The sequence below is a fragment of the Dermacentor albipictus genome, chromosome 3, assembly GCF_038994185.2.
Source record: "Dermacentor albipictus isolate Rhodes 1998 colony chromosome 3, USDA_Dalb.pri_finalv2, whole genome shotgun sequence".
Taxonomy (NCBI): Eukaryota; Metazoa; Arthropoda; class Arachnida; order Ixodida; family Ixodidae; genus Dermacentor; species Dermacentor albipictus.
In genome coordinates this window covers 84,589,346-84,608,744 of record NC_091823.1, presented here as the reverse complement: position 1 = coordinate 84,608,744, position 19,399 = coordinate 84,589,346, and the positions used below count along the sequence as shown (strand labels likewise).

Genomic DNA, 19,399 nt, shown 5'->3' with positions numbered 1-19,399 from the left:
TGAATTCTGGCTCTGACAGCACAGTTCAGCTCTGGTTAAATGTGGCACATAACATTGTAGGGACAGTGAAACCACGTTAATAGCGAGCAAATAGCCATGCTGGTCACCCTTGCAGGGAGGAGTTCGGCGTTTAGCGACATTATTTTGTCATCTCTTCCAGGGTGACGTGGTCGAGCTGGACGACAGCAATTTCGAGGAGTTGGTGCTGAAGAGTGATGACCTTTGGCTGGTAGAGTTCTTTGCCCCCTGGTGCGGCCACTGCAAGAACCTGGCGCCCCACTGGGCCAAGGCAGCTACTGAGCTGAAGGGCAAGGTCAAGCTGGGTGCTGTCGACGCCACTGTGCACCAGGGGCTTGCTTCCCAGTACGACGTGAGTGCTGTATTGCTGCTGCTTTGCTCTTTTCCAGCAGTACCATGCCACCATTCTAGAATGGCTAATCTATTGTATAGGGTCATTTTGCCTAGTACCCACTGCACTTACTGATATTCATTGTTTGACTTAAGATATGCTCCCTAATGAGCACATACAAAGCAGTTCCAATGAATGCTGTGACAAACCTGCGAGTTAGGTACAGGTGTGTCATCTGCTGTTAACATAGTGCTTGCATGTATCCATAAGCTGTTTGTGTAGGCAAATTGGAAATTAAAAAATAATATGGTAACTCGATGATTGGCTCCTCAAAGGGATGTCTAGTCTTGCTGTACATGCAGCATTGAATTTCTGTTTGACGGATGCCAGGGACATCAAATAATTTCAAATGTTGCAAAACATGACTGCTACAAGGTCACTGCTGCTTCATGCAAAATCGCACTGCAGTCTCTAATGAAGTTCCATAGTAGACAGTCAGGGCTTATGCATTTGTGGACAATGCTGCTGTGAGCCAGTCTCTTACTTATGTGCCATATTTACTCGATTGTAACGAGTTTTCCCCCCATTATTTTTGTTGCTTATACTCAACCCTCGCTTTACATTTGAATAATGGCAAAAATGATAATTGTAAGACAAATATTCTAAATCCCGTGGTTTTTAGTGTTACGGTGGCAACCTGCACCTTTGTTTCAATCCTATCCACAGACAAGTCAACCAAAGTCAAAAATTTTTTTTGCAAATTGATGCCATTTTCATTGTGCTTGTGTGCTTATCTTAGTTATGGTGCTGCTGTACCCTGTGTTCTTTCGTGCTTAGACTGTTCATTAATGAAGTTATGATGCTCTGTATTACGTCCACTTTGAGAAAAGAGCAATTTTTATGACCGAGAAGCTGGGAAACTCCGCCATGGCCCAGCTGCTAGAGGTCGACAATTCTTAGATGAAGGTACCAACAGGAAGCCCTCTTTAACCCTTTCGCTGTCACGGACGTACCGGTACGTCATCGCGCTTCCCCCCCAACAGCGTCACTGACGTACCGGTACGTTCTCTATCGTGCGTTCAAAATTTCGCGCCTGAGCGCAAAGCTGGCGCTCCTGGATTGGCCACGCTATCTGTTGACTCTTTCTACAAGTTCGTATATTCGCCCCGACATCCATGTATTGAAGAGTATGGTGCGACTGCTACTCCCCACTTTCTCTTTGCTGAGTGGCGCGGTGGCTCCGCGTTCGCTGGATCATGCGTTGCGCGCGTGTGGTTATGGGTTCAAGGGCTGTTCTGCCTTCTCCGCTGGTTTGAAGGTTTTTATTTTTCTTCTGTTGGTGTGTCTGCTACGGCGCGTCAAGTTCAGGCGCACGTGCCGTTGCCTCTCCATAAAGGGTGACTCGATTGCTGCTTTCGCTCTCTCGCCGCACCCTCGCTTCCGACTTGCAGCAGTAAACATAAAGCCCTTTGAACTTTGTTTAGCCTTTTTCCATCTCCCTTTGTCTTCTTGATCACGCAATGTCCCATTTCTCTTGTGCGGGCGACTGAACGCGCATCCTCCTCCCTGCACGCGGTTACTTTCGGATGGCTGAGCGCGCGGGACCTTCGTCTGCTCATTGGAGCGGTGGCTCAATTCCGATTCAGAATACGAGCCGAGCTCGGATTCAGACTCGAACAGAGTCGCATGCGAGAAAGAGGGTTCCGCATCGTCAGATTCGGATGTTGAACGGATTTTATAGTCAGGCTGATGATGTTTACTAACAACAGCTGCAGAACACTGAAATGTGCATATTGCATTGACTATGTTATTTGTATACCAATCATAATCAAAAATAAATTGCTATGTTCATTCCCTGTTATGCTCGTTCCCTGAAACCAAGCCGACACTGGGGGTGCGTCACGGTCAGAAAGGTCCGACAGCGAAAGGGTTAAAAGCAAGGCCAGTTGGAAAGGCTCTGTGGACCTTGTAGTGGCCTGGTACAGCACCCGAATGAAATGGTTGTGCGGTATTTTAATTTAAAAAGTACGTAAAGAGACATTAAAGGCAGATATTAAATAAAGCTAAAGTGATCTATTAATGCTTGAGGATGACTAAGGCGTCAATATTATCGCGAAGAAAGTTTTAGTAATGGAGAAATAGAGGTAAATGCAGGACACAATTTGCGACTCGCCAGGGACATTCAAGTACTAGCCAGCTGACGAAGGCACTTCTTTTTCTGTTGCTAGTACTCAACTTCTTGTAATAAAAGCATACTTGTATTGTGTTATAAGAAAGAAGGAAATGCTACTTGTCCAGTTCTATTCAATGTTTAGAAACAAAAGAACTAATTTCAACTAAAACAATGCTGGCGGTCGAAAAGTTTTGTTTTTGCGCTACTCTGCACCGCCCATGCCTTCGCGTTTAGTTTTGTTATCGTGTAGTGCTGCGCTGGTTTTGCTGGCTCGTGAAACTCCTACGAAATGCAAGTATCAGAGATTTTTCCATGTCTCTGCGATGTCGCATGATGCCCGAACTGTCCACGCCACTTAACCATTTGAGGGTCAAATTATTTTGAAAATAACTTTCCCAGGTGGTCAAATTACTTAATTGCGGGTCTTGAATGTTCAAAATGTAGAAAGTCGGGAATAAATACTAAAAAATAATTAGGAACAGTATTTTGGTGTCGGCATCACCCTGAACTGCAAAATGTTCAATAGTATTTCCGAGCGTGGTACTGCTTGAAACACTGGTCTACACACAGCGCCTTATCGCAGTCTGCACACCTAAAATGCGTGTCTGTTCTCTTGGAGCGAGGAGTTGTGTTGGCACACACATGACATATCTGCGTGCGGCTGCCTCGCACAAAGGTCTGATGCACCCTCTTGCGTAAGTGCGTTGCCGCAGAGAGCGAGAATACCTTGTGAGCGGTGGTGATAAACAAGCTAAGACGTTGGTGATAAACAAGCTAAGAGCAGTGCCAATCAAGATAGAAATCAACTTCCGCCGCCCCTGCGAGAGCGTGCCGACAAAGAGAAAAACCACGTTTCGCGCGCCTCCGTTGCGATCACGCGGCGGAACCGAAACCGTGAAAGCGCGTTGCCACTGAGAGCGAGAATACCTCGCCAACGGCGCTGATAAACAAGCTAAGAGCAGTGCCAATCAAGATAGAAATCAACTTCCACCACCCCGCAAGAGTGTGCCGACAAAGAAAATGACGTTTCGCACGGCTCCGTTGCAATCACGCGGTGAAACCGAAACTGCCAAAGGGGCGTTGCCGCAGTCTGAGCGACGCGCTGAACTAGCAATCAGTTCTGTTTATCTCCCCAATAAGGTGGCACAAATTTCAAACGCTTCTTGTAAGTGCTAAGAGGTGGCAGCACCTCACGGTGAGCACGCATCGTCATTATGGCGCGAAATTTCAAACGGAGGGTCGGAACCGTACTCGTACGGCAAAGACCTTGCGGGACAGAAAACCGCCGCCGTACATGTACGGCAAAAACCTTCAAAGGGTTAAGCAAAAGCTGTTGCAGTGGCGAATCTAACTCTGTCATGGTTGGGCTTCTCCAAAGCTTGTGGGTTTACGTGTTGCACCAGAAACCATAGTGCCATCTGCCGGGTGCTGTTTTACTCGAAGACGGCTGTAAAGGGAGGAGATACCATGTACAACGTCGCCACTCCTCTGCGTGGGGGTGGGCAATATGAATTGCGCTAAAGGTAACCGAACCCTTCAGACACGGTTTTCTCTTAAGTCTTTTCTTGGCATGAAACAAGTGCTGTGAGGTTTCTGGAATGGTATTTTAGTCCACGTTGACTTAATATTGCCTTTAGTGTCCCAACGAGCTCAATGGTACAAAAGATGGCTTCTCAGGTGATCATTTTCAGAGATGGAAGGCTGGGCTTGTCCCAACATTTGTGGAATTTTGTGGAAGTGGAACTGTATCCGAAAGTGATGGCCTGAGAACACTGCCTAAGTAAAGCTCCATTACCCCCTCCGACGGCGACGACGGATGAAAAGAACTCGTTTCCAAATTGTACTTCAATAAATGTACATCTTTTTTTTTTTTTCATCTCGTTACATTCACACCATTATTTTTATTTTCCATGACTGGAAAGTTGACCCCCATGTTATGATTGTGGTTGCATTACACTCTAGTAAGTACGGTGTTCTGCTTGTCCACCAATATGTGCCTAGTTGAATCTAGGCCTAGTGCACTTTGTTCTAGTAATTCATGATTTAATGATTTTATTTTCTACTTAACGGGGAAACCATGAACAAAATTTTTGACACAGCAAAGTTCTTACTTTTACTGCTTTATTGTGCTATCTTGATAGCCTTGTCCAGTCAGTGGTACTGCTGTGTGATGAGACCATAATCCATTCTAGGAAGGGCTGTGGATGAGCAGCCGGCTTTTCCCGGTTTTCGGGCAGCTGGCTTGCTCTTCAGCCTTTGTGAATGATGTCTGGCTCTGACAGCACCCCCTGTGTGTGGTACTTCCCTACAGGGCTGCAAAGGACACTTTCTGAAACTGTGGTTCATAGCGACTATTTTTCCATGTTCTGGTGCCCGACCTGTCTTAGTATAACCTGGTAGTTGTGATAAATACGTGATCCCATCACCATAGAGTAAGATACTGGATTTGCTAAAGCCTAAGTGGCTTCTTGTATCGCTACCGGTCAGTGCATACCCAAAATCACGTCTTATCAAGTAAGATCTAACACTGCTGCCTTAAGTTGCAGTGAAGCTGACACGGAGCTGTGCTGCAGAAGATTTCCAGCCTTTTTGGGAATTGCTAAAACTGATGTGGGTGTGGTAGTGGCTCTTCACATAACCATTGTAAATGTGCAGAAGGTGGTAGCCACAGCATAGAGCACAACCACATAGGCTTTGTGGCTGTGTTGAAGGTACCTCATCGTGCACATTTAAATGACGTGAGGATGTTCATATTACTCTGTTCTTTAGTTGTGGCACTGCAGTAAGGAGATGCAAAGCTGTAGTTGCTGGTTAATGCATATTACCGTATTTACCTGAATGTAATGCGAGGGTCGACATTGCGAGGGCGAAATGTAATGCGAGGGTCAACTTTGCGAACACGTAAGAACAAAGACGCAAAAACGCGAATGTAATGCAAGAAACCGAAACTATAAAACATGAATGTAACACAGAAAACAAACCATAGGAAAAGTCGAGAGCAGCTTTATTGAAGTACCTGCAAACTATGCCTAATCTCGCCATTGATGTCGCCGTCGCTGTCATCACAGCTGGACTCCTCTTTGTCACTAGTTATTTCCCACAGCAGATCGTCCTCAATTCCGTCGAGGGTATTTGAAATAGAACATTTCTTAAATGCGTGGTAGACTGTTTCATGAGGCAGCCCGTACCAAGCGGCTGAAACCCACTGGGCAACAGTAGATGCACTCAGTCGTTTCAGTCTCCCTGCAGGTGTTAATGTAGATCCATATTCAATCCAGTCCCAATACAGCTGCCGTAAGTGATTCTTGAACAGCTTGTTCGAGCAAACATCCAAGGGCTGAAGAATGGACGTCATTCCCTCCGGTATAACAGCCAAATGTGTTCGGTCACGCTGCAGCTTTTCATTCACGCCGGATGTGAGGTGACCTCGAAAAGAACCCAGCAACAATATTGATTCTGGATGCAGCAGTGCATCTGGCCTTCAGTCCCAAACGCTGGAAATCCAATCTATGATGAGTCCCGAGTCCATCCAGCCTTTTTCGTGGCAGCATCCGGCAACATTGTTCAGAAATGTTCCTTTCGGGATAGTCTTCGCCGAAAAATTATGAAGGGAGGGAGCTTGCGACCATCAGCCAAACATGCGAGCATAACTGTTGTCCGATTCTTTGTTTCCAGTGCTTCTAATCCGAACTTGTGTGTTCACCAGACTTGTGCACTGTCCTAACCATTGACATATCAAGGTACACGGGGTTTGGTCCGCATTCCCGATGTGTGTGGCATGTTGGTAGAGCGGCGGAGATCAATGACATACTGCTCAAATGTGAGAAGTTTCGACTCAGAAATCCTCGGGTAGTTTCTGACAAATCAAGGTAGTGCGTTGAAGGGAACAACTGGCCCTTCGCATGAACTTCTGTATCCAGCTGCCCGATGCCTTGAATTGGTTTGGCGCCAAACCCGCGTCTCGTGCAAGTTCACGTGCTTTGCACTGAAGCATTTCAGTGCCCTCACCAAGAAGCCGGGAGCGTTGTTTACCAATGAAGTCCGCAAGACGACGCTCCAAATCCGGGAAGCGGCCTTTCTTGGGCCCACGGAAACCTTTTCTATGACTGTTGCAATTGAACAGCTCCTGGCGATGCTTCCTCCACCCCCTTATCGTTGATGTTCAGGTTCTTGCAGCCGCGGAGTTACCAACTTTTTTGGCGAGTAGAATGGCCTTGCGTTTGAAGCCAATGGTATAATGAGTGCGAGAGCATGCCATTTCGAATGTAGGCACATTAAGCAGGCAGGAACAGACCAACGTGTTGAAGCGCTGAACAGACAATGCTGCTATGCACTGCCTGAGGAATTGGTGGCGTAGGTCACATGGTACTATCGTGGAAACAAATGCCCAGGACGCACCGCCAGTGGCCCAAATGGATCGCTACGTCACTAGAATCACCTAGTGGTGAGAGAAAGGCGCATCCATTTCGCGTGCTGGGGGTGCTCGTCGTAGAATCGCCTAGTGGTGAGAAAAAGGTTTGTCCATTTTTTGCGCCAATCGTACAACACTCATGCACATTTTGTCCCTCCAAGGTGACAAGTTGTTGACGCGCTGTCGTTGGTGTCGTTTGCTCTGCCTTTTTCACGTTTGCACCGCATTCGCGACTCGCCCTGGCTGTGGTTCGTGTATTGGTTGACCGCTGAATTTGGAGCGCGCGACATTGAAGGAGCAGGTCAATCGGCACACACATAAATGCGGCACATTAAGCGAGCTTAATAGTGAGTGTTTGGTGCCTTAGCATTTTTATACCTAGTATTCGAATGTAATAGGGGGGGTGACTTTTCACTTCTATTTTAGGTAAAAAAAACTTGTTGCATTCGGGTAAATACTGTACCATTTAGTACAAAGTGTGCCCAGTTCTCACCAGGTATGTACTAACAAGGTTCCACTGTATTGTGTTAAAGGTTCTACACTATATTATGTTGGGAGATGTTTTCTTCCTAGACATTCGCAGGCTGCTGAGCACGAGGTCGCGGGATCGAATCCCGGCCACGGCGGCCGCATTTCGATGGGGGCGAAATGCGAAAACACCCGTGTGCTTAGATTTAGGTGCACGTTAAAGAACCCCAGGTGGTCAAAATTTCCGGAGTCCTCCACTACGGCGTGCCTCATAATCAGAAAGTGGTTTTGGCACGTAAAACCCCAAATATTATTATTATATCCATAGTCGCATGTATTTGATGGCACATAGGTAAACTGTGAGTGAAGGTGACCTTGAGAGCCAAAACCCGTATGGGTGTGTAGTGCCCCATGAAACAAGGCAAGCAACTTTCACATATTACCTGGCTTGCTGGCTGCAGGCCAGCCAAGCCGTGCCATTGGCAAAACTGTGCAAACATGTCCAGAATGCACTATTTAAAGTTGCCGTTGCCGAGTGTTTTAGATCTTAGCCACCAGAATACTACATACTTCGAACGGCTGAGGGAGTAAATACAGTAGAACCACAATTTTACATTGAAGATGCATCAACTTTGAAGATGTATGATCCGAAGTGACTAAAGGTTTGACAGGCTCAGTAGTAGACATCTGCGTAATGCAAAGTGTTGCATAGCATTGTCCTTTTTATTGCTTTGGCAAGCTTACGTTTGCACTCCTCGAATTCGGCCTGAATAGGCAGCTTCTTCGAGCTAGGCATTTTTTGGTGGGAAGTTGTGACATGCTCACTTTTCACAAACTGTTGCGGCACGGGATGCTTATGCACATTGAGCTGGTGAGGCCATAATTACCGAAGATTAACATTGTCGTTTTCCTGTTGCATAGTGCTTTAAGACAGGGATGATAGACCGAAACAAAATCGAGCTGGTGGGTGTTGCCAGAATACAATGCCTATACGATGCCGCCAGAGTGAAATAGCGAAATGTGAGGCTCACTTCGTGTCGCAGTGTGGTGCATTTGGCTTGTTGCCTATCAAAGCTGTGCAGTATGCTTACAATGGCACTACGCCACACATGCTAAGAGATGGATAAGTGAAGATACTTATTTCTATAGGGTTTGCTGCAGTAGCTGTGTATTTTCCATGCACCAATCCTGGAGGGAGATTTGCTGGTACCTGAGTAGGAAACAGTGTGTGCCAGCATTGTCATCTGAGATGTACGGGCGAGTATTACGGGAAAGGTGCAGTGGCAGCCACGTATTGTTCTCGATAGTGTGTGCCTTGGGTCTTTTCTTGTTTACTTAGAATTTAGCAGCTGGAAAATGCACCACATGAGTGCAGTTTAACGATGTACTGAATGTTGGTGCCAAAAGATCCTGTTCTTCAGATATGTATGAACCGGTAAAAAAAGAAGTGAACTATATTGGATAATTTCTTGTGGAATCAGTTGTGAAAATTGGGTTGGGGCCGGTAAATCGTACGTAACAGGATCTTGTCTATGAGGTTCCACTGTGTTTGCTTTGCAGGAACTGTTATTGTCTCTGACCTCGGATTTTCAGTTTTGTTACAGCAGTACAATACTCATCGAAATAAAGCATGGTCAGCTACTTACTTTGTTATGTCGAGGTTTGTTATATTGAGGTTCAACTGTGCCAGAAATTGAAAACGGGCACAATGCTGAATGTATGGTCACACATGCATACTTCTCATCTTTCCTTGAAACAGGTGAAGGGCTACCCAACAATCAAGTATTTCCCGGCTGGAAAGAAGGACCGCCACTCTGCGGAAGAGTACAATGGTGGCCGAACAGCTGATGACATTGTCCAGTGGGCCTTGGACAAGGCTGCCGAGAGTGCGCCGGCGCCGGAGCTGCTTCAGGTAAGCCACAGGCTGCACAGGAATTTCTTCATTATGCAAAATTAACCATGGTTGCCTTTTCTTTTTGCTGAACTTCAAAAGACACTGAACGGAAATTTGGCTACTGGAAGTGGTGTCTTGCTTCCAAACAAATTTGGCATGCTGTGATGGCACAAGTAAAATTTGGCTCTTTTTATTATTACTTCCAGTCTAAAGGAGGATTCAATGGAGTGATGAGGTTATGGCATTCACATACATGGATTTGTGTTGAGGCAAGATAGGTGTGATTCTGTTTGTGAGGCCTTTGTCTTGCAGCTGATAATTGTGGTATTAGCGAGATCCAGTATTACCTTAGGGATTTGCAGTTGAACACCAGACTTGGTTCAGACAAGGACCAGGGCTTTCACATTATTTCTGCAATGTCCTAGACTTCAGTCCTTGAGCGTCTTTCTACAGGAAAAGCCTACAGAAGTTGAGATTGATAACTGACAGTTAACTGGCATGGTTAACTACTTGTTTGATGTATTACAGTGCAGTCCACTTCCAGTGATCCCGCATGTAACAATATATCAGTGCAACAATGAGTTGACTTAAAGGGACACTAAAGGCAAATACTACGCCAAGCTAAAGTGATAGATTAGTACTAGAGAATTTCTAAGGTGTCAATATTGTAGCGAACAGAGCCCTAATAATAGAGAAATCGAGGTAAATGCAGGACATGATTAGAGACTCCCTCGAGACATTCAAGCACTTGCCCGATGACGTAAGCACTCCTCAGTTAAATTCTGTCATTAGTACTCAACTATTCGTTGCAAAAAAAAAAAAACACCCTCGTATTAGATTTATAAGATGAAATTAAATGGTACTTGTCCAGTTCCATTTCACGTTCAGAAAAATAAGTCATTGAAATTACTGTTGCCAACGACGTGGGTATTTGAAAGGTTTTGTTATCACTCTACTTTGCGCGGCCCACGCTTTCGCGTTTCAGTACTTTCCTGGTCGCTTAGTGCTGTACTGGCTTTGCTGGCTCACGAAACTCTCACCTCACAAACTGCAAATAACAATGAATTCAGCTTCCATGTGATGTCGCGGGATGCCTGAACGGTCTACGCCACGTGACCAAACAGCAGCTGCAGCAGCAAATCCGCCGCTTCGTCTTGGCTCGGTGCCGCTGTCTGTCGGGTGCTGCTTTACTCACCGGCAGCAGCAAAGGGCGGTGATGGCATATGCAACATCACCACTCCCCCAGTAGGATGGCGGGAGATTTGAATTTTGAAGAAGGTATTCGGGCCCTTCAGATACAAATTTCTTATAAACTAAGTTTTTTCTTGGCACGAAACAAGCAGTGCGAGGTTTCTGGAATGGTATTTAAACAGTCCACGTTGACTTAGTACTTGCCTCTTGTGTCCCTTTAAGGGTATGAGCTTATGCATTAGGGCTATAAGAAAAAAACATATATAAGGATATGTTATGACCGTGTGTTGGATACAATGATCAAAATTTTGCCTTCTGGGCGGTGTTTTCTATGCAGACTGAGCTTGACATTTGTGTTGCTGTGTTTCCCTTAAATGAACGATGCCAAGGCGGGACAAAAAGTTCGCCTTCGCGAATTAGTGTGTGCCGTCATTACCGCACAGTGTGTCCCGCCCATGTGCCGATTGTGAAAGCCGGTAAGAGCATCACGAGTTGCCGCAGCGCGCCACAAGATGGCGCCAGCTGCTTCGCATCCGGATCGCCTACGATCGTGCTCCGTGTGCATCCAAATAAGAGAGAAAGAAAGAAAAAATTTTTAAAGTGAAAGGCGAAGCGGCCTGATGGAGCTCGTTCCTTCAGTGTCTTTCAGCGAGTGCGAAAATGGTCCGTGGAAGCAGCCCTGAAGCAGTGGGCAGCCCAGTTTGTAGAAGATGGCCCTGAAAATGCACAAAGTTGCGTCACTTGAGATGAAGCTGAAAATTTTGCAAAACTCAAAGAACTATGAGCTCTAAAAATGGGGCGTGCTGTCATCATGAAGGTTGGAACCAGTGGCCATGCCAATGAATGAAAAAGGCAGGCTTCGTGCGCCAATGTGAAACGGCAAAACCGCCGTGATTCTGGAACCAACGTGGTGGAAGCACTGACATTATGGAGATCTGGGAGCACGTTTCTACTGACAATAAAACGGGGGGTTCTTCACTGGAGGAGACCTTAAGTGCAGATGGTGCTGCCTCATTCTGCAATGAAATGCGGTCGTTGTTGTGGAAGCACAGTTGTCATGGAGGTGATGACAGCAGTGGTAGTGATTATGAGTCTTTGACCCCTACCTCGATGCTCACGCAAAGTGCACTCTCGTTGAGCGAGTCACTCATTGATTTCATGCACGCTGAAGGATTACTGCCTGTGTCCATGCAGCAGCTGGACGCAGTGCACACTGCAGTTGTAAACCTGAAACTGTCATGAAAGCAAGTGCAGCTTTCTGACCATTTCTAATGCTTGACACGGTATTTACAGGTATAAATAAATGTTTTTATTTTTCGCAGCCTGCTTTCTACATCTGTTCTTTAGCACAGGTGGCAAATTTTGGTTCAGAATCACGTAGGTTTGTTCAGCAGCTTTATTTTACGACAGTCCATATATAGCCATCATCAATTCTGACGATCAGATTTTTGTTCTTTTTGATATTGTTATAAGTGGACAGCACTGTATATAAAGGAGTCGTACCAGGTCTGCAGTCCAGTAAAGCTGTGTGATGAGACCCTTAATCCATTCTAGGAAGGGCTGTACATGGGTGGTCCACTTGCTTCCAGGTTTTCTGGGGTGGTAGGCTCCCTTTCAGCCCTAGGGAATGAATTCTGGCTCTGACAGCACTGTTTAGCTCTGGTTGAAAGATGTGGCTTACATAATTCTAGGTACAGTAAAATGCAGAGTACAGTAGGATAAGTCTGCAAACCTTGTTTCTGTTTTGCACTAAGGAAGTGTGGAAGCTGCAGTTCTTGACATCTCGTGGCTCGTAAGTGGACTGCACTGTAACTGCATATGAGGTACTTTTTTTTTTAAGTAATGCCGCGGAGTGGTGAGCTGGACTGGCGGACAGCAAAATCAGTGCAACCCATCATCTGGGAGATACCTTAATGATATATGTGGTGTTTCATTTTAGGCTGATTTAAATTGAAATAGAGATATGCTCTCTGTTAGGCATCTCTTGCCAAGAACATACTGTGACAAACTTTCAGGAATGCAGTCGGTTGCTTTATACCGGCTAACTTTCATAGCCACCGCAGCCAAAGGAGCGGGGACAAAGTGCACATGCGCAAACACTACTACTGCATGTAGTGCCAGACTTCATGGGTGTGTTAAGGTATTAAATAAAATTAATTTTCTTTACTAATCTACAACCCTAGTGGAATATATACACACCAATGTGTCTCTTGCCCGAATATAAATTTATACAGAAAGCATGCATAGAATATCTGTAGTGCAAGAAACAGGAAGGCACCCATTACTCTCAGTGTTAACATGCACTAGTATGTTGCTAGAAACTGCATTCATATTTGCAGTGCAAAATTTAAGAAGACACGCAGCTTTGTGTGTGTGTCCCTGAAAGCAAACCCAATCCTGTCGCCTCACCATGAATTTGCTGTTCTGCCAATTACACTTAGCACAGTTGAGTAAAACAGAAGGCTTTCGCTTTCTGTAATATTAGCTCGGCAGCAAAGGTATTGCGATAAAAGGCCTCCTTAAGATTGCGTAACAATATTGGATGCAGGAACCGCAATGTAAACATGTTTGAAGTTGCGGGACGTCAAAGCTTACAAGTTTTTTTTTTTTTTTTTTTGAAGCAGCCAGACCTATAGTAAGCAATGTGACAACTTTTTGCCATTTATTGCTTTATTGCTTTGTTTTGCTTGTTGGAGTTGAAAATAAGCAAATGCATGATCAAGTTCCTTACGAGCTTTCTTTTTTTTTAAAATCCTGTGGGAGTCTGAACTGATTGCTGTGTGAAGCCGATTCTGACTACCCCACGATCTTGCACATGGGCAGATGTGCATTGCCCTCTTACCTTTTCCTTCAGTACTACCAAAAGTTCATTGGGTGTAACAGCTGCATATAACCCTCAGCGCAGGTTACAACACCGTGAAAAAAGTGTGCCTGTATCCCTAGGAAATGACTGCTCAATACTTTGTAAAAAAGACTTTGTTAACGGACGCACGACTCCTTCATGCCATATCTTCAGCCAATGGCTCTGTTTCTCATGTCTGTGCCGACACTGATAATCTTCAACTTCTGGTGCGCTGTAAAGGATTGCTGTCAAGCTCGGCTTACGTTTATTTGGGACTTCTGGTTTGTTGGTGCCTTGTGAACTATTCGCTAAATACTACTTGTAAGACAGCCATAAATGCAAAATGGCAACTTGAAACGAGACAGAGAATGGGCGATCGTGAAAGATAGAAGAGAGCTTGGGATGAGAGGAAGTAGGGGTTTCTTAGGGGATCGCAAAGCTCTGTGTGACTGAGAACATTGCCTTGAAGTGCGGAGATAACGCAACTTTGTATGGCTGAGCACAATGCTTTGAAGTGTGGCTTCACGGCATTGTGCTGCCGTAAAGCTATACCTCAACTCTTTTGTTACTTTTGGAAACGTGCTAATGTTCAGTGCTTTTAAGGTTTAGGGTTTTACTTCAAGAGGTAGTAGCCATGGTGTATGCTGTGATACATAAAGTTATAGCCTGATCACTGGTGGTTTGAATGGATGTGTAGCAGTATAATTGCTCAGATAATTTTTCATAATTCTTATGTGAAACTTCAAAATACCTCAAGGAACACAAATGAAAGCAATGATTATTTGCTATTTCCGGTATAAGTACTGAGAGTAAACAAGAAATCTGAAATATACAAAATATGCACCTGTTTCCTATTTCCCAACTTTTGTAGGTCAAATAATGCAAAAAAATTATGCATATTTGTTGGCATCGATACTAGCTGTAGTGATGCCCATGCTATGCGAGAAAGCAGCTTCACAAATATGAAAATGAATGAGCTACTATTGTACAGTGAAACCTAGTTCAACTGTAGTTGGTTGGAGCTCCGAAAAAGTACGTACTGAACGGTAGTACTGCTTGACCGAAATTGCATGAGATCGCCCACTTACCTGTCAAAAATGGAACTCGGAGAGAGTGTGATGAAAGGGGAAAAACATGCAGTATTTATTCACTTTGTGCAAGAAAAGTGTTATTTTCATTTGATGCCTCAGCGGCCTAGCAGCGACGACAGCAGCCTCAACCTTGCTGAAGCTGCGAGTCAGCTTTTCAGCCAGCGCCCTCTTCTCGTCAAACACTTGCATGGCAGATTCCTCATCGGGGTTGCATGTTCTCCATGCACACTGGCAATAGTGCTGCAGAAGTCGCGGGGCACCTCTTGTATTGCAGAGCGTAACACGCTGATTCTGCCTCTGTCGGGCTTGAATCGCCCGTGCTGTTTCTTGCAGACGCCCGTGTCGTCTGCATCACTGTCATTAGGCGACACTTCGGCAGCAACAGAGGCAACGATGGTGAAAAGTCGAACCTCATAGCCGAAATTTCTTTGCGGTCGCAGCAGCGCTGCCGAGCAACTTTTTCACCTTCCAAATGCCACACACCGTAGTCAACAGTAGATCCCTGTCCCATGCCAGTGCCGACTGCCAGTGCCAGGTTCGATAGTATGAACGATGTCTAATTTTTCTTCTTTGCTGAACACTTGGCGTCTTTTTTATCCGTGCTTCGGCATTTTTTCGAGTCCTTTGCATGACGCCACAATACTCTCTGGCACGGCGCTGAAATGATGTTGATGTTGAAGTGGCTTCATGCGCAAACTACAGGGCACTTGGAGGCCGTTGTTCTGATCTCCGAGTCTTGTTGTTCTGCCGGGCTGCCCGAGGGAGATGCCGCACCGCTGTGTTTGCACGACGAAAAGTGGAAACGCTACGTGTTAACCGATATGTATGCAATACACTGGTACGGTTTACGCAGGGACGGTTTATGTGGATACAAAACACATTCTGTTCAATGGCCGCTGAGTCAGGGATTTGACTTTACTACTTTTAAAAGAAAACTACTGTTTAAGCGGGTTAAGTTTAACGAGGTTTTACTTTACAGGGAGCATTTGTTTTTTCCGCACTGCAGCAGTCACCTGGTTTGTGTTTTACTGCATACTTTAGGCTCGTGAAGGACTGGTTGTCGGTCAAGGAGCACATACAGAAGCCTCTTTCGTTCCTGATTATTATCTGCAAGCAAGGTGGCTTTCAACTGGCGCTGAAGTCTCTGCATGTTTAGAAGTGGGGAGTGCTGTACAGTATGGTACTGTAATGAATAAGGGCGCTTGTACAGGTGGTGTTCAATATGGAAGAGATTAGACAGCCAGTCAAGCTTCAGTGAAAAGTTGGTCTGGAGCCAACTGCATGCCCTCGTGTGAATGAAAACGCCACATGGTGGGAAGGATTGCTTGTGATCATTTGTATGTGCATGCATTGTCAAGCACTAATGGATAAGGGCAACCCACGATGTGGAAAATAAAATTGCATTTGATATTAGTTAAATACAATTATCAATATATCATGCACTCATGAGCGTCTACTGTTTGCTTCTTTTTATTGAAGTGCTAGGAGCACTGGATGCTAGTTCCAGTGGTACCTCCACTCGAATTTTTATTTTTCTGGACATCCCGATCTGACAAAAATTGTCATCTCTGACAAAAGTTCAGTCGTCATTTGAGTCACTGCAAAAGGATGTTTCTACTAGAAGAATTTAATTGAAAATGTTTAGCAATGCATAAAAAAACTGTTGAGAAAATTGATCAATTTCTATCGGTGTAGTAATGCAAAAGTTACAATGAAATTTGTGTCTAACTTGAATCCCAACTTTGGTGTTAAATTTGGAGGTTCTCGTGCGAGTTATACGTGCAAAAACATGGTATGAATGTTTGCCTTTCATCATCCTATTTAAATCTGGCTGCCTTTAACTGCATTTAGCCTACCCTTAATGTGGTTCTTCAGAAAGCGGTTAAATGCAGTGGCCCGAAGGAATCGGTGCAAAAGATGCAGGAGAGGAGTTTTCAGGACATTTCCTATTTTTCTATGGATTTCTGTGTTTTGCTGTGGTTTGAAACAAATGCCACTACATTATTTTTGTGAAAAGAATGGCAAGGAGGGAACTTCGTCTTATTAGTTTAAGCTCTTGTCGTGCACAGCTGCAGTCAACTAAAGCACTGACTTTCCTTCCACAACCTGTGCTTCACCTGCAGGTCACGAATGAGTCTGTGCTCAAGGAAGCGTGCCAAGACAGCCAGTTGTGTGTGGTCAGCGTTCTTCCACACATCTATGACTGCCAATCTGAGTGCCGTCAGGGCTATCTGGATATCCTCAAGCGCCTGGGCGATAAGTACAAGCGCAACCGCTGGGGATGGCTTTGGTCTGAAGCCCTGGCTCAGCCGAAGCTTGAGGAGGCACTGGAGATTGGTGGCTTCGGCTACCCAGCTTTAGCCGTGCTCAACAGCCGCAAGATGAAGTACTCGCTCCTTCGTGGGTCCTTTAGCTACGATGGCATCAATGAATTCCTTCGTGAGGTTGCTGTGGGGCGTGGTTCTAGCGTGCCTGTGAAGGGCGCCAAGCTTCCGGAGGTGGTTGAAACCGAGCCTTGGGACGGCAAGGACGCAAAGGTATGTGGACAGTAGTCTTTTGTCGCCAATTCTAGAATAGTGTTTTGGTCTATGATAGCATACCTCAGTTTAGTGCCTACCCATAAGAGAGATGACTATGGTAGCTTGATAAATGAACTAGCATGTCTCTTGTACAGCTCTGTTTTTCCTCGCTGAAGAACTGCTGCAGCATGTTGCGTAAGCACCCACCGCCGGAGAGCATCTCCGGCGGTGGGTGCTTACGGCGCGGCTGCCATATCGGGAAAACGATCTGTGATGCGGGCAAAGTGTGCACTCCAAGTGGTCGCTGTATCTTGATGTGATCAAGTGATGAAGTGTGCGGTGACAGGCAGAAATCTGGCATCATCATGGGCGCTCGGAGTTCCCGAAACTTGCATGCGTGGCTGGCGAAAACAGGAGAGGGGTTCTACTCTGCCAGCTGCTGTGGAGGCACACCACGCTGTGTTCTCGATGCTTAGTTCACATTGAAGTGAGAGGCCGCAAAAAAGTCAATTTGCTCGCTCCTGCTACTGCACCTTCTCACTCCACTGTTCTGATAAAAGGTTTCTGTGGTCATTGAGTGAGACGTGTTCAGGTTTGCTTGTGCCCGTGTGACACCATGCTTAATTAAACTTAAACTTAAACATTCGCTTACTAACTGTAAGCGAATGTTTAAGTTTACACAGCCAATAAAACACCTTACTTTTCGTATAGCTGTTTGCCGCAATTACTCGTATAATGATCGTACCTTTTATAAAAAAGAAATTGACGCAAATTCAGGAGTGCGATCATTACGAGAGCTAAATTACCAGAAAAAAAAAATCGCCAAAACAAAAATGGCGGTCGGCGGAGCAAGCCGAACGCGCTGAACACTATTTTTTTTTTCTTCTCGCGAGTACATTACGTGCATAGAAACAGTCTTTTTCATATCAGTAATGAATAATATCGTTCATATCGGCAAGTTTGTGGCAATAACGTAGCCATGTCCACTTTGAGGGGACAGGAACAGATGGGTGCGCTTAGCTGCCAGTGACATAGGAACACATGGCAGGCATGCTGCGGAAACTGTGGCATCTGTCTTCACTACTATCCTAATACGGCACGTTTCCACTAAGGGTGGGCGAATATCTTAGCTGTGTAACAAGCGTCGGTGTATGAATAGGGCACATTTTTAACGTATCGGTGTAAACGTGGCTACTATCATTGCCGCTCGCAATTTGTTGCGTGCCCATGAGTGCAAATGACAAGAACCGAAAGATGCCTTTTTGTTGTTGACCACAACCATTATAAAGCCTAAACATAATTAATAAAGGCAAGTTTGGTTGTAGCACTTTTTGTCATGGAAGTGCGGAAAGTGATGAATGAGGCATCTACTTAAGAATGTTTGGTGCGTGCACACCGCTTGGTTGTCTTGAAGAGTCGTTCGCGTAGCATACGACAGATGGTAAGCGCGATCATTTTTAGCTAGGCTTGGCACATGACATATCGCTGCGGCAAGTTCGGCGTGCGATCATTACACAAGAAATAAAAAAATTGAATTTTGACGACAAAATTCAGGGGTGCGATCATTATGCGAGTAAATACGGTATATATTTAGGCCAGCAAGCGTCACTGTTGGCATTGTATGTCATTGCAGAAACAAGAGTTCAGATGACATGCACGTCCATTAAGTGGCTGCAGGTCATGCACAAGAAAATTATTCTCATTTTCGGACGCACTGGATAAGGAGAGGCTGCAGCAGTGGGTGTAACCCATGTCAAACATGGTTACAAGGATTAGATGATTCCAGCGTAGTCTACGATTAACACTACCAAGTGTATTTCAAAAAAAGGAATTTTAGGACAGTTAAATAATTTGAGGTGGTCAAAATTCCATGTCATGTGCCCCAATTAACAATAAAACAATGTGCTGTGTCAACAAACATCCCTGGTGCTCTAAAGTATATCAAAACGTGTTGTCCAGAAGAGAAAGTAGTGCAATCCATGTAATCAGGCACCACCACAAGTTTCGCAGAAACGAAACATCAATTCTGATGTGACAAATATCAATAGTGCTTGCGATAATTCCACGTATACCTGAGTGACAATTATATAGCGATGCTGGTGCCATTAGTTAATTCATCGAGGCCCCTTCGCCTTAGACGAAGCTAGCTGACGTTTTGCATCTTGATAAATTGTTACCTAAGTGACGACAGTATGCTTTTTGCCAAATTATTCGGTCACCTAAAGAACACATGCACGCACAGACTATTACTTGTATCTGCATTGTCTGTTTGCTTCCTACGGTCATGATTATACATAAAAGACATGGATGTTACTTGAACGACAAAGCACAATGTACAGGTGGCTAATCAAAAACATCCACAGTTGAGCACTTTGTTTACAATTTCGCAGTTGGATCATAGGCAACCTAATTTTTTAAAGTCAAGCAGTACAGGGAATTCATGTCTACTTAGCTGAAGTCT

General features: G+C 45.1%; 1 protein-coding gene across 1 annotated transcript in view; it reads left to right on the top strand.

Annotated features, from left to right (window-relative positions):
* LOC139057441 (protein disulfide-isomerase A6 homolog) overlaps positions 1-19,399 on the top strand; it is a 29,717-nt gene that overhangs the window by 9,191 nt on the left and 1,127 nt on the right. Inside the window, exons 5-7 of the mRNA XM_070535724.1 lie at positions 161-370; positions 9,161-9,313; positions 16,543-16,956. Coding sequence (XP_070391825.1) covers positions 161-370; positions 9,161-9,313; positions 16,543-16,956 — 777 coding nt within the window. The remainder of the gene's footprint in view (positions 1-160; positions 371-9,160; positions 9,314-16,542; positions 16,957-19,399) is intronic.